This window comes from Panthera leo, chromosome D3, assembly GCF_018350215.1.
Source record: "Panthera leo isolate Ple1 chromosome D3, P.leo_Ple1_pat1.1, whole genome shotgun sequence".
Taxonomy (NCBI): domain Eukaryota; kingdom Metazoa; phylum Chordata; class Mammalia; order Carnivora; family Felidae; genus Panthera; species Panthera leo.
The window spans coordinates 33261126-33275528 of record NC_056690.1 but is presented as its reverse complement, the minus strand read 5'-3'; the positions used below and the strand labels follow the sequence as shown (position 1 = coordinate 33275528).

At 44.0% G+C, this 14403-nt stretch overlaps 1 protein-coding gene across 7 annotated transcripts in view; it reads left to right on the top strand.

The window, feature by feature from the left end:
- LOC122203049 (piezo-type mechanosensitive ion channel component 2) overlaps positions 1-14403 on the top strand; it is a 468341-nt gene that overhangs the window by 433228 nt on the left and 20710 nt on the right. For all 7 annotated transcript variants that reach the window (XM_042909601.1, XM_042909598.1, XM_042909599.1 and 4 more), the window contains 7 exons: positions 1319-1723; positions 2287-2545; positions 5596-5778; positions 8390-8642; positions 9870-10002; positions 12182-12329; positions 12428-12642. In XM_042909601.1, the coding sequence (XP_042765535.1) occupies positions 1319-1723; positions 2287-2545; positions 5596-5778; positions 8390-8642; positions 9870-10002; positions 12182-12329; positions 12428-12642 (1596 nt within the window). The remainder of the gene's footprint in view (positions 1-1318; positions 1724-2286; positions 2546-5595; positions 5779-8389; positions 8643-9869; positions 10003-12181; positions 12330-12427; positions 12643-14403) is intronic.

The window sequence follows — 14403 nt, the reverse complement described above, 5'->3', positions numbered from 1 at the left end:
ATGCCATGAAGGGCTCTGCCAAGGCCTGTTCATCTGTCCATCCACCCACCCATCCACTCACTTATTGACATGTCTACTGTCGTCCATGACAAGAAAAGTGGGTACGACCTGTATATTTAAGAATCTCTATGTTTATGGGCCCAAGCTGCTCACCGTATGCCATTCAGGTAACAGTACAATTTCAGAGTCTAATATAGTACGGTCCTCTATCTACCAGATTCCACATCTCCAAAACATTTTTGCCTTTCTGCCCTTCATGGGCTGGGGTAGACAATAAAGACAAGCAGGCCATGAATTTCACTGTTACGGCTGCTGTATTTCATTTCCAAAGTCGCCTACACAGACATGGCAGGGAAAGTTAGGAGATAAAGGACAGAGAAGGAGAGGTACAAGAGAGATGGTCAGGTTGCCAAAACTAGAGGGTGGAGATAAGTAGGGAAGCTTAGGGAGAATGAATACTCCATGGGGAACAAGTAGAAAAGATAAGTTGCAGTCACTGGGGACAGAGATAGCAGGGGTACACCCTGAGGGTGCAGCCTGCAGGATCCATAGCCCTGGGGAGAGTCCATAGCACTGGGGAGGACAAAATGGCAGGCCTTCCCATGTGCAACACAAAGAACCCAGCGGGGGATGGTTGGGAGCCAGAGAGATGGTGAAAATTCAGTCATATGTAATAAGCACCAGTAAGAAAGAGGTAAAGGATGGAAAAATAGGGAGGAGGAACAGATATCCAAGAAATGAGGCATTTTTTCCATAAAGCATGCAGGTTGTTTAATTCAGCCAATATTTTCTCATTCCTATCCTCCCCTTATGGGTAGGAGTGGGTCCATTACGTAGAATTGGGAGTAGAGTACCTCCTGGCCAATACCCACGGACCCAAACTGGCAAAGTTTCGTCTCCATAGGCACCATCCTTTAATATAGTGGTAGGTATGCTATACTGTCTCCATTTGAAAAGAAACACTGGAAACCATGGCTGCAAATCTTGATACGATTTAGACAACCTCTGTGCATAGGTGGCTTTAGCAACGTCTGAGCCATGTCGTGTGACTTGTTCAGGGTCTCAACCGTGCGCGTGCACTGTGGGCTTTTGCATTTGGAGGCTGCTGTTTGCAGTCTCTGCAGATCAGACATGAATACTCTGAAGGAACAAAGCAGGTGGATGGAATGTCGGGGGCGGGGTGGTGGGGGCAGGGGAGGGAACGGGGTGGTAATTTTCTCGCCCGCCTTGACGTTTGTATTGGGGAGTGTCGGGAAGGGGTCTCGAGAATCGGGAGGATGCTAAGAGCGGGGTGTGTGCCCTCCCTCTCTCCCGACAGCGAGCCCACGCAGTGCACCATGCTGTACTCGCGCCAGGGGACCACGGAAACCATAGCGGAGGTGGAGGCCGAGCAGGATGACGAGGCGGTGGCCAAAGACGCCGACCAGGGAGGGGAGGAGGCCGCGGACTTGGGGCCGGAGGAGGCCTCGGAGGCCTCGGAGGCCGGCCTCACCCCAGATGCCGAGCTGCCGCACTACTCCACCGAGGATGGGGACGTGGAGGCGCCTCCCTCCTACAGCAAGGCGGTCAGCTTCGAGCGCCTGTCCTTCGGCTCGCGGGACGACTCTGCAGGCCAGAGCCACATGGCCGTGAGCCCTGACGAGAGCCGCTCAGACAGGCTCGAGTCCAGCATCTTACCGCCCCTGACTCACGAGCTGACGGCCAGTGAGCTGCTGCTGAACAAGTAAGAGTGCTGGGCGGGTGGGGGGGGGGGGGGGCTGTTCCGCAGGTTGTGGGTAGACAAACTCCCATGGACAACCGTCCACCTGGACATTCAGAGCAAACAGACCCAATGTTCAGTGCTCCCATCGTGAAGCACAGAACTAGCCAAAGCCGTCCGTGATAGACAGTTGTGCACACATTTCTTCCTCCAGTAGGCTATTAGGTTGACTCCGCCAGAACTCTGGCCACATGGGAAGGAGGGGAGGGACAAGAGGGATCATGCAAAGCAGAAATCAGTGATTTGGAGAAATGAAGACGAGTTTATTCTCATGTTGTTTATTTGTTGTTTTTTTTTTTTTTTAACGTTTATTTATTTTTGAGACAGAGAGAGACCGAGCATGAACGGGGGAGGGTCAGAGAAAGGGAGACACAGAATCTGAAACAGGCTCCAGGCTCTGAGCTGTCAGCACAGAGCCCGACGCGGGGCTCGAACTCACGGTCTGTGAGATCGTGACCTGAGCCGAAGTCGGCCGCTTAACTGACTGAGCCACCCAGGCGCCCCTCTCATGTTGTTTATTTGAACAGGATGTTCCATGATGACGAGCTGGAAGAGTCCGAAAAATTCTACGTTGGCCAACCCCGGTTCTTGCTGTTGTTCTATGCCATGTACAACACTCTGGTGGCCCGCTCAGAAATGGTGTGTTATTTTGTGATCATCCTCAACCACATGGTCTCTGCCTCCATGATCACCCTTGTGCTTCCCATTCTGATCTTCCTCTGGGCCATGCTGTCTGTGCCCAGGCCCAGTAGACGATTCTGGATGATGGCCATTGTCTACACAGAGGTAAGCCTTGAGTGGGAATTGCTAATGAATCGCTTCCGGCATTCACTCGAGGCAGGCCAGCCCTGTCTCCCAGACAGTTTCGCGCAGGACATTCAAGTAAATGGATGTTCTTAGATAGGCAAATGACTAAACTAACAGTTATTTAGTGCTGGCGATTGTACATGTCTTTTCACAGGTCACACCACACCAAGATAGGCACCAATATCGTTTGGTTTAACATATAAGGAAACAGCTTTAGCCAGATGAAATAACTGACCCAGGCTGCCCAACTGGCAAGTGATGGGGGAGGCTTTTGAAATCTGGTCATCTGTCCTATGATAGGAACTACTGAAATAATGTGTTATTTATGCAGAAATTAGTGTCTCGTGCCAGTGGATGGATGTCCAGTGAATGGATGCTGAATTAAACAACACAGTAAGCAATTTGAATGTAGTTTGATACAACATGCATATTTCCCATTTTTAAGCTTAAAGCCAGTTTCAACACACAAAAACACAAAGTCACATAAGCACCTACCTAAAAATCTGAAGAACACGAGGGTAAATTACCATTTCATTTTCATCACGTGTGAGGGGACAGGAGACACTCTTCCCAATTATATGAACCTGTTTTTCTATCCTTCCCCATCAAATATATGCAATGTCACAAACTCCCATGACAACCATAAAATTGGGAATTAAAAGGGAGGCTCAATAGCCTTTTTTTCCTTGGGTTATTGTAGTTCTTTGTGTTCTGAGGTCTTTGAAGAAGGCGAATTTTCTTACCTGGCTCATATAGGAAAGTTTTCACTAACATTGGTAGTGTAGTTGCATCTTAAAGGATGGAATTCATGATGGATGTACATTGAGATTCCAGAAATTTTGTAGGTTTATAGGTAATTCGCCAGTAAAATAAAGCAAAGCTTTTATCAAAGCATCTCGAAAGTATCAGTGTAAAGTATCATGTATCTTATTTCCATAGTAATTATTTAAATATATTTAAATACTTATAAAAGGTGGAAAGCCAACTACCTAGCTATCACTTTAAGTAGACTGTCTGTCATGATCTTGCCAAAATAATCATTTTTAAGTCTTACTTCCATCACATAAACTTTGTGATCCGGGACATAAATGACCCCCTATTTGGGGAATGGGTCCATTCTCTGTACCACCTCTGTACAGAGGTGAGGGAGTTTCTAACCTAGAAGTGAAGGAAGGGAGTTTCTAATGTAGAAGTGAAGGAAGAAGGAAATTCTCTAAAAATTTAGAGAAGGGAACAAGAGCTACTTACGTTATTTCATCATAAAATGAAATCTTCCTAGTTAAGTTAAATTGGGGTTCCCCATTTTCTCTGTCACACCAAGAAGGGAGGAAGTAGAAGATTAAGGTGATGTTAATTCACTCTACAAGTTAGACTATGCACCAAAACCCAGGAACTATGCCAAGCATAAGAAGAGGACAATAAATTTAATAAAAAACTTTTTTAAAAAAAAATTGTTTCTGTTTCTCAATGGCTCACAAACCAATATGGTGGACACATAGGATGTAAACAAAGAATTGCCCTACAGTACAACACAAAACCGCATTAGAGAGCATACAAGAAATACGGATATGATCTGTGCCTCATGCAGCCTGGGTGGTGTGGAGAGAGGCCATCATAGTATCTTCTCAGTAGAAGACAAGTGAGTCTTAACGGATGAGTGTAAGGTCATCAAAGGACAAAAAGCAAAGGGTCAAACAAAGGTATAGACACTCTGACATGTGCCCAGAATGACACATGGCTTGTGATGGCTGGGAGGCAGGCCGTGAGTGGACGGCACGGTAGTAGGCTCTTGGGAATGTCAACAGGGTGTATGCTCAGGACTCTCTCCCCTTGGTATGAAAGTTTTTGAAAAGACGGTGAGAGGTCATGGGATGTGAACTGACCCAACGGCCACGAGGCTGAAGATGAATGGGGTAAGTGAGAAGTTTTAGTAAGTGACCCAAACGGGTTGGGGGTGCGAGTGAGAAGGAAAGAGGCAAAGATAGTCTTCAGGTATCTGCTCTGGCATCCGTTTGTGGCAGTGCTGCTCAGCATGGTAAGAAACACAGGACTGTTCTTTGCGGAAGCTTGGCTATAAGAAGGAGAGAGACGGGAGGAGGGTAAAGTGACTCTAGGTCGAAAGAGGACTTCGAAAAATATTTTTTATGGATGAATTGCGTGAATTGCAATTGATTCCCGGTGACCCAGCTGTCAGAGGGATGTTTAGATGAGGCCTGTCAATTTTCTCATGTGTCTTTGTCACAGACCGCTTCTCCCCAACATTTGTACCCTTAACTAGTCACCACAACCGGCAAGTTTTTATTTCTTTTTATTTCTTCTTGAGGAGAACTTCCAGGGAGCAACGAAATGGTGAGAACAGGGGCACCTGGGTGGCTCAGTCGGTTAAGTATCTGACTTCGGCACAGGTCATGAGCTCGCGGTTCGTGGGTTCGAGTCCTGCATCGGACTCTGCTGACAGTGCAGAGCCTGGAGCCTGCTTCAGAATCTGCATCTCCCTCTGTCTCTGCCCCTCCCCCACTCACGCTCTACCCCCTCTGCCTCTCAAAAATAAAACATTAAAAAAAATTTGTTTTAATGGTGAGAACAAAGAGGTCAGAGGAAAATGAAAATAGGCATCAAAACTGCCTGAGATGCTCAGGAAGATTACAAATGAAAGCAATATGTAAAATATAGAATTCTTTTTGTTCAAGTTTGTCCTCGTTACCATATCTTAATAGCTGAGTAGTTAAACCTTATTAAATCAGTATAAACTAGCCAAGTCATGAAAAATAAAAAAAATCATAAGTAGGTGCCGTGAGTAACCTGGCCAGCACTGATGTATCTGCAGTCCTGCCCTGGCAGCAGTAAGATATTGTTCTTGGTCTAAAGTCCATGTACGAATGATAATGTTATTTTTCCACATCATTGTGTGTGATCTTATCACCAAAACTGTGAAATGATCTTTTTCTTAGCTTTTATATCACTATTTTTCATATAGAACCATTCTTAAAAGGAGTGATTTTTTTTTTTTTTCCATCATCTGCATGTAGGTGGCAATTGTGGTCAAGTATTTCTTCCAATTTGGCTTCTTTCCCTGGAACAAGAACGTGGAATTGAACAAAGATAAACCTTTCCACCCACCGAATATCATAGGAGTGGAGAAGAAAGAAGGCTATGTCCTTTATGATCTCATTCAGCTCTTGGCTCTTTTCTTCCATCGGTCCATTTTGAAGGTACTGCACGTTAACACTTAACCGGGTCATGTTGATCATTGCAGCCCCCCATGATACTCCTGGAGAACCTGAACATTACGATTGGCGATGAGGCCAAGGCATATGGGGCTCAATAAGGGAAACTGTAATAAACTTGGAAGAGAATTCCCCCATATTTCTACTTCTATTATGAACATACCATAATTAATCCATATTTGTGGGAATTATGTTAGAGAAAATGCATAACCTTGCAGAGGTATGTTATCCAAGGAAACCACTTAGCCAAAACTGAGTTTGCCTGAATTTTCTAGTTCTTCTGATAAATTACCTGAATTCATGCAGTTTACTAATTCTTGTTATGAATATATTAACAAATGTGTTAACATTATGTTTTCAGTTCTAGAAATTGAAGTTTAAATTTCTGCATTTAAGACATGGTGGTATTATGTTGTATGTGAACTACACCTCCGTTTAAAAAAAAAAAGACATGATTGTACAAATTTGGTCACTTCACAACTCTCTTGCAACTTGTATCCTTTTTCACATCATTTAAAAAATGTATAGAAACCTTTAGGCATTTTGCTGCCTTCTCATTAATATTTCAGTGGTTTAGCAGCTACAGTTGAATATTTAAAGCATAGAATAAACAAAATTTTGGCATTTCCTATTGATATACTTACTCTGGTTTCTTAGAAAATTTCATATCTATGGTGAATGTATTTGAGGTACTCTTATGCTGAAATTTTGGCTAATGATATGAAAAATCATTTTTAGAATGACAAATCTTTTCATAAGGAGACAAAACTACCCTACAGCTTTGGAAATCTAGGAAACCAAACAGTTCAAACTACGTGGAAATTTCAAATGTGGTTAAAACTATCCTATTTGGTATGAATTGCTATAGATCTTATAAATAATTGGAAGAATTCACTAACAAATACACTACTATGAAAGTAGTAAAAGAATCTAAACATGTTCCAATGTTGGCCAAAGAGAAAACAACTTTTAAAACGATTTAAAAGAAAAAAAATGATTTAAAAGAAATCAATATAAGTTGGAAAATCCCATTAGGAAAATCTAGAATGTTTGTTATGTTTTCAAGAATGCATCCACTGACTTTTCTTCTTGAAATAATATACCTATTAATATTTAAGAATAGGGACGCCTGGGTGGCTCAGTCAGTTAAGTGTCAGACTCTTGATTTTGGTGCAGATCATGATCTCATGGTTTATGGGATCATGCCCCACGTCAGGCTCCACACTGGGCATGAAGCCTGCTTCAGATTTTCTCTCTCCCCTTCTCTCTGCCCCTCCCCACCTCAAAATAAATAAATAAACTTTACAAAATTAAAAATAAAAGAATAATCTGTGTATTAGGTGACATTGTCTTTTAGTGAATTGATCATGCTCCAAGTTATTTTTTGACCAACTGAATTTTGGCAAATTGGACTGGAGCTCTTATCCTCTACAGCATGTGTCAGAGGGAGGACTGGGTGAGCTCCTGGGGAATAAATGCATAGCCTGGCAGTCTGGGCACTCAGGAGGCAGTGGGCTCACTGGGGAGCTTCAAGAAATGGCAGCAAGGTCATTGTAAGGTGGGTTTGCTGTCCAGGTAACCTCTTGCACCAGCAAGACCCCTGGTTTTTCTCAGCCTCTCCTGCTATCCTTCCTCCTGCTGTCCTACCAGCCCCTTTTGCCCATTTCTTTGAAGCAAAATGCAGGCTCTACAGAGTGCATCACAATCTCTGTCTCATATGTGGGCCAACATTTTTTGAGTAGAGTATTTGCAGCTCTGTTCCTGACCCAGCCGTGGGTGATGCAGGGGTTCACAGCTTACCGTGGATGTTCAGGGAGACACAGCATTTGTATGTATTCAAGTGTAGGTATTTGGTGAACATGGACGGTGGGGCTAAATTCACCCACTGATATTTAAAATGCTACTTGTAAGCACAGAGAAATATGTTCTAGAAAGTGCTTTCCCTCAGGAACGAGTTAAGTGATTATAACTTCGCCTTTACTCCATCTGCCAGACATGATCTGCATCCATGTCAATTAGTTAGCCAAACTCATGATCTGCACCAGCCCGTCCCCGCTCTCTGGGACTATCATAAACACCTAGATAATAAGCTATCCTAGAGTCCCTTCATTTTCCAATCCTTTTTCTGCTTTATTGCAGTATGAGTGACAAAAATAATTGTAATATATTTAAAGTGTATACATTGTGGTGATGTGTTTCACGTAGACACAGTGAAAGGATCACCTCCATAGGGTTCATTAGTTCCCATCGCCTCCCGTATATATCTGTTTTCTTTTTCGTTATTTTTTTCCTCCCTTCCTCCCATCCCCCACCCTGCTTCCTTCCTTCTTTCCTTCTCTCCTTCCTTCTCTCCTTCCTTCCTTCCTTCCTTCCTTCCTCCCTCCCTCCCTCTTTCTTTCTTCTTTCTTTCTTTCTTCTTTTTCTTTCTTTCTTTTTTGTGAGAACATTTAAATTCTAACTATCTAGCAAATGTCAGTTTTATGATGCAATATCACAGCCACAGTCACCGTATTTCACATTTGGCTTTCTAATCGTGGGGGATGCGATGCTACCTCACCGGGAATGGCCGTCTGAGTTGTCCCTTATGCTTTCTCAGTGCCACGGCTTATGGGATGAAGGTGACATCACCGACAGTGGCACAGACAAGGAAGAGTCGGATGATGAGCTGTCCCTCAGTCATGGCAGGAGAGCCTCCTCTGATTCTCTGAAATCCATCAACCTGGCCGCGTCAGCGGAGTCGGTGCACGTGTCCTTCCCGGAGCAGCCCACGGCCATCCGGAGGAAGCGATCGGGCAGTAGCTCCCAGATATCCCCCAGATCCAGCTTTTCTTCCAATAGGTCCAAAAGAGGTATCTGTCGCATGATTTCCTTAGGCTGGAAAAACTCTGAGTTTTCTGGTTGTTCCGGTGCCAGTGGGTCTGGGTCTTGGGCAGGGGCGTTTACGGGGTGCTCTCAAGGAGACAGATGTGGTGATGTGAGAAGAAAGTGCTTTGACATCACAGACTCAAGTTCAGTTCGTAGCTCAACTGTGTGACCTGGGGCAGTCATATCGTTCTTTAAAACATCTGATTCCTTCCCAGGATGAGGATTTGGGGTCGTTGTGAAAAGCGGCCAGCACACTGCCTCGTATAGTAAGTGCTGGGCACATGCTAGTTTTTAAATCATATCAAGAGATATGAGATATTTCAGGGTGTGTCCAGAATGCTATACATCACAATTTATTTTGAAAATATTTTTAGATTTTATCAGTGGAAACTTTTAGCAAAACCACCTATTTATTCCCTAAGCTAGTTAATTTCTAACTAAATAGTTGGGTATTATCAGCAGATAGACAAGCTCTCCAGTTTCCACTCTTGGAGAAATTGGGTTTTTGTATTTATAGTGCTCCTGCCTGAAGCTTTCCAAACACCCGTGTATTCATCTTCAGAATACACTTTTCAGGCAGGCACCAGCAGTCATCCATATTCGTTTTACAGTTAGAGAAATCTGGACATGAAAAAGGCATGGGGCATGGACCCAATCTGGAAAACCCACAACCTGGGACCCCGTTTAGCACGATAAAAACTATTCTTCCAATCTATTTCTTCCTGGAATAAAGATCATATAACAGGGGCGCCTGGGTGGCTCAGTCTGTTAAGCATCCAACTCTTGGTTTCGGCTCAGGTCTTGATCTCTAAGTTCATGGGTTTGAGCCCCATGTCAGGCTCTGCACTGGTAGAATGGAGCCTGCTCAGGATTCTCTCTTGTGCCCTTTCTCTGCCCCACCCCTGCTTGAGCTCCCTCTCTCTCTCTCCCTCAAAATAAATAAATAAACTTAAAAAAAAAAAAAAAAGATGGCATAACAACCCCAGAAGGAGCCAGTGTTGGTGTAGAAACCCAAATACATTTCACTGTGGAGGCAGAGTTGAAACTGCAGATTGCAAATCCCCAGTCACTATTCTTACAGTCCATAGTATATAGTCACCCTCTCAATCTGCTTCAAGCCATCCTCTGCTCTGTGGGTTCCAGGGGCTTCTGTGGTGTTTATGTCAACAAACCTGTAACTCAGCACATCTTGGTTTTTTTTCTGTCTCTAGGCAGCACAAGCACCCGAAACAGCAGTCAAAAAGGAAGCAGTGTTTTGAGCATCAAGCAGAAAAGTAAAAGGGAACTTTATATGGAAAAGCTTCAAGAACATTTAATCAAAGCAAAAGCATTTACCATAAAGAAGTGAGTCCATGAAGACACTTGGTGTGGGGTGTTTTATTTTAGGGTCAGGGAGCTGATATCAATTATTTCATATAAACCAGGGGTGCAGAGCAGAGAAGTTACCTCTCATATCACAAACATAAGGAAATGACTTGTTATTGTATTGTTCTTAATGGAGATGTAATTGACGTATAAATTAAGTTCAGGCATACAATATAATGATTTGATAGATGTATACGTTGTGGGATGATCACAATAGTCAACATTCATCACCACCTGTAGTTACAGAGTTTTTCTTATGATGAGACCTTTTAAGATTTACTCTCCTAGCAGCTTTGTAATGTGAAGTACACGGGGCACCTGGGTGGCTCAGTTGGTTAAGCGTCTGACTCTTGGTTTTGGCTCAGGTCATGATCTCACGGCTCATGAGTTCAGGCCCCACATCGGGCTCCTCGCTGACAGCATGGAGCCTGCTTGGGTTTCTCTCTCTCCCTCTCTCTCTCTGCCCCTCCTCTGCTCTCTCTGTCTCTCAAAATAAACAAACTTAAAAAAAATTTTTTTAATGAAATGTAAAGTGCAGGATTATTAACTGCAGTCACCATGCTGTGCACCCAGGACTAACTTTATAACTGGAACTTTGTATGCTTTGACCCCCTTCACCCTTTTGCCCAACCCTCCCTCATGGCAATCACCTGTTTGTTCTCTGTATCTCTGAGTGTGGGTTCTTCTTTTTTTTTTTTTTTAGATTCCACGTATTAGTGATATCATATGTTATTTGACTTTCTCAGACTTGTTCCATGTGTGTGTGTGTGTGTGTGTGTGTGTGTGTGTGTATGTATTCATCCCAATAATATATATACTTCATTATATACCACTGTGCAAACACACACACACACACACACACTTTTTTTTTTATCCATTCATCCATTGAGGGACACTTGGGGGCCATGAGTTGGCTATGATAAATAATGCTGCACTGAACCTGGTGTGCAGAGATCTTTTTGAGTTAGTGTTTTCATTTCCTTCAGATAAATACCCAGAAGTAGAATTGCTGTATCATATTGTAGTTCTGTTTTTTAATTTTGGAGGGGAGCCTTCATACTGTTTTCCACAGCGACTGCACCAATTTGCATTCCCACCAACGGTGCACGAGGGTTCCCTTCTCTCCACTTCCTCACCAACATGTTATTTTTCTGTCTTTTTGTGTGAGGTAATGTATTGTTTTTAAAAATCACTTTTCAGTGTGATTCATTTTTATATCCATTACATTTATAAACATAGTTTTCCTATTTGAATAGAATAAATAATTTCAAGGATTCACAGTATGTATTTCCAAGCATCATCATGCTAAATCCCACCTAGACAGAGAGGTGTATGATGTCAAAGTTGGAAGGTTAGAGAAACACTCTCATCCTGGAGAGGGGAAACTGAGGTTCACTGGCACACAGCTGGTCTCCAGCAAAATGCATGAGCCCCTCCTCCAGTGCCAGGGACCTTGACAGGCAGCAGACAAGCAATGGGAACGGAGGAGGTTCGGCAAGACTGGCCTTGAATGTGGCCTCTGAGACCAGGAGGGCCATCCAATGTGAACATGGCCTTGAATTGAAGGAAGAACCCAGAAAACAAGGAAGACAGAGCAGAGGCTGGACAGAACAAGGTGTAGTCAAAAGCCCAGGGCACTATGTAGGAATCAGAAGGGGCACAGGACCCATAAAGGGGAGGAGCAGGGGCTACCTCATGTGTACAGGGTGCTCAGGTCAGACTCCAGGTCTAAGGACCGTTATGTAGTCCCATCTAATTCTCACCCCAGCCCTGTGGGGTTTTACAACAGAGGAAACAAAAACACAGAGAAGTAAGTAGCATGCTCAGGGGCTCACAGGCAGGGAGTAATTGAATCAGGTGACAAACCCAACACCTCATTTCTGGGGCTTTCGACCATTCTCTTGTGCTTCGAAAAACAGAGGAGGCCTGTGGTCTCATCAGCACAAGGAGGCAGAGTGCCAAGGAAGGCACTTGAATGTGTCTGCACTTGCCATTAGAGCAGAAGCCTCCCCACCCCACACCGGGCTCTGCTGAGGCTGAAAAGGGAGGTGTGACCTGCTGGGAGAGAGGGATACGGAGGAATGGAATGATGGAAATACCCGGTCATCCCTCCCATCCTGCCCTCCTGAAGCAAGTGCTGGGGGTCTCTGTTTTGCAGGACTTTGCAAATATATGTGCCCATCAGACAGTTCTTCTACAACCTCATCCATCCAGACTACAGTGCTGTGACCGATGTGTATGTGCTCATGTTCCTGGCTGACACTGTTGACTTTGTCATCATCGTCTTTGGCTTCTGGGCCTTTGGGGTAGGTTGGGGGGTGAAGGCCACCACACTTCTAACGAGTAAGAGCGATGCTGTCCTGTGAAGTGCCACTCGTGCCTAAACCTGTTGTTTCCTTCCCAGAAACACTCAGCAGCAGCAGACATCACCTCTTCGCTGTCAGAGGACCAGGTCCCTGGGCCTTTTTTGGTGATGGTCCTAATTCAGTTTGGAACCATGGTCGTGGACCGAGCACTATACCTCAGGAAGACCGTCCTGGGAAAGGTCATTTTCCAGGTCATTCTTGTGTTTGGAATTCACTTCTGGATGTTCTTCATCTTGCCGGGTGTGACTGAGAGGTAAGGTGGAAGCCGGAGGCACGCTCCCACTTTAACGCAAATATGTTCCAGGAGGTTATCATGCCATACGCATCACCACAACAAAATCACCAGGTACAGGCAGAGGCACGGCCGAACAGCACCATGGGTTGGAAAAGTCAGAGATCTTCATCACTATCAAATTCAGTGTGGCTCAAAACGTGAACTGATTCCTCAAACACATTTTCATTGTGTGTTCATACGCATTCATAAAAATCGGGTTTTTCAGGGTGGGAGAAGTGATGACCTTGGCGATCTGAGAAAACCGGAGGCCTTCCATTGTGATTGTCTCTACCCCTTAGTAGACAGAGATGAACCAGAGATGGTCTTACAGGCACTGCTAAGAGAATGAGAGGCTCTCAGACTATGTCCTATGAGAAAGTGGGACATAAAAAGAGCAGCCTAAAGTTCAATGGGGAAAGGGCCAGTGAGATCCTTGGAGGTGGCTGTCTGCTGCCTTTCCCTGTCTCCTTGAGCTCTAAGGTCCAGTCATATTGAGGGCGCCATGTCCTCCTACGCCTCATGGGACCTTGTTCACTGCCCTTCTCTCCTGCCTCCAACCCACTCTTCCTCCTCACCCTTTAGATTTCCCAGGTTGCTTCCACCAGAAACACTACTTGGGACCGAGTCGGTGCCAAACGCGTGAACAAATGGATGCGCCAATGAATGAAAGAGAAACAAGGGAGACTGCTATAAATAGGAGATTATGGGAACAAAGGGTGAACAGAAGGGGACATGGAAGCACCCATATAATGTAATAGGAATGATCTTTTTAATGAACATATCATTAAAAGTCTTCATGTTTTACAAGAAACTGATCTTTTTATCATACCTCAAGGGTCATTCCTGGCCAAGCCTTGTAAATAACATGGCAATCTGGCTGGCCAGTGCCATTTCCCGAAGAGTGACTAGAAAGTAATGAAACTGCTCTCACTTATGTGGTTCATAACTTGACTCAAATGGCATTCTTAACGAGGAAATTCAACTCTCTCCTGACAATGCTTCAGCTACCTGTCTACTCTCACCTGGATGGTTAGGCTGTGACCTTTTGATTTTGGTGGCAATGCAAATATTGTAAAAGCAAAAATGGAGTTAGGATATTTCCCATGAGTCTGAAGTAAAACTAAGTAAATAAAGAATTGTTACCCAGAAAAATACCAACAGCCAAATAAGTCCTTCACACTTTACTGCGTATGGGGAGAGTAAACATATCTCAGCTGATAAAAATAATTCAGATTAAGGCAAGCTTTTTGTTAAAATACTAGTATTTTGTTAAAATACTTTGTAAGGACATTGTGGATCTTATTTGTTAGTCTTTAAAGTGAAATAAATGCGCTTTTCTCTATAAATAATTCTATATACATATCAACTCAGAGAAGTAAACCACATTAAAAGCCATGGTAGTTAGATGATGAATGTTATTTCTGTGACATTTAAGAGCATCAGTGGGCATTCTCCACCAGCCTTCCTAGAAACTCTTAATTTCAGAGATGAAAGGGACCTTAAAAAGCTTTCTAGACCTGCTAACTTCACAGATGAAGATAGGTAAAACCCATACAGAAGAGTGGTGTCCCCAAAGTCACTCAGTTGGCTAGTGGTGAGACCAGATCCCAATCACAGACCTCTTGACCCTACTGTATGCTACACCCCACCTCCCATGGGGGGGGTGCTCACTACCAACCAGATTTCTTGAAAAAATACAATTCGTTGTGCAGTTGTGAAAAGGATTTGATTTTTCCATCC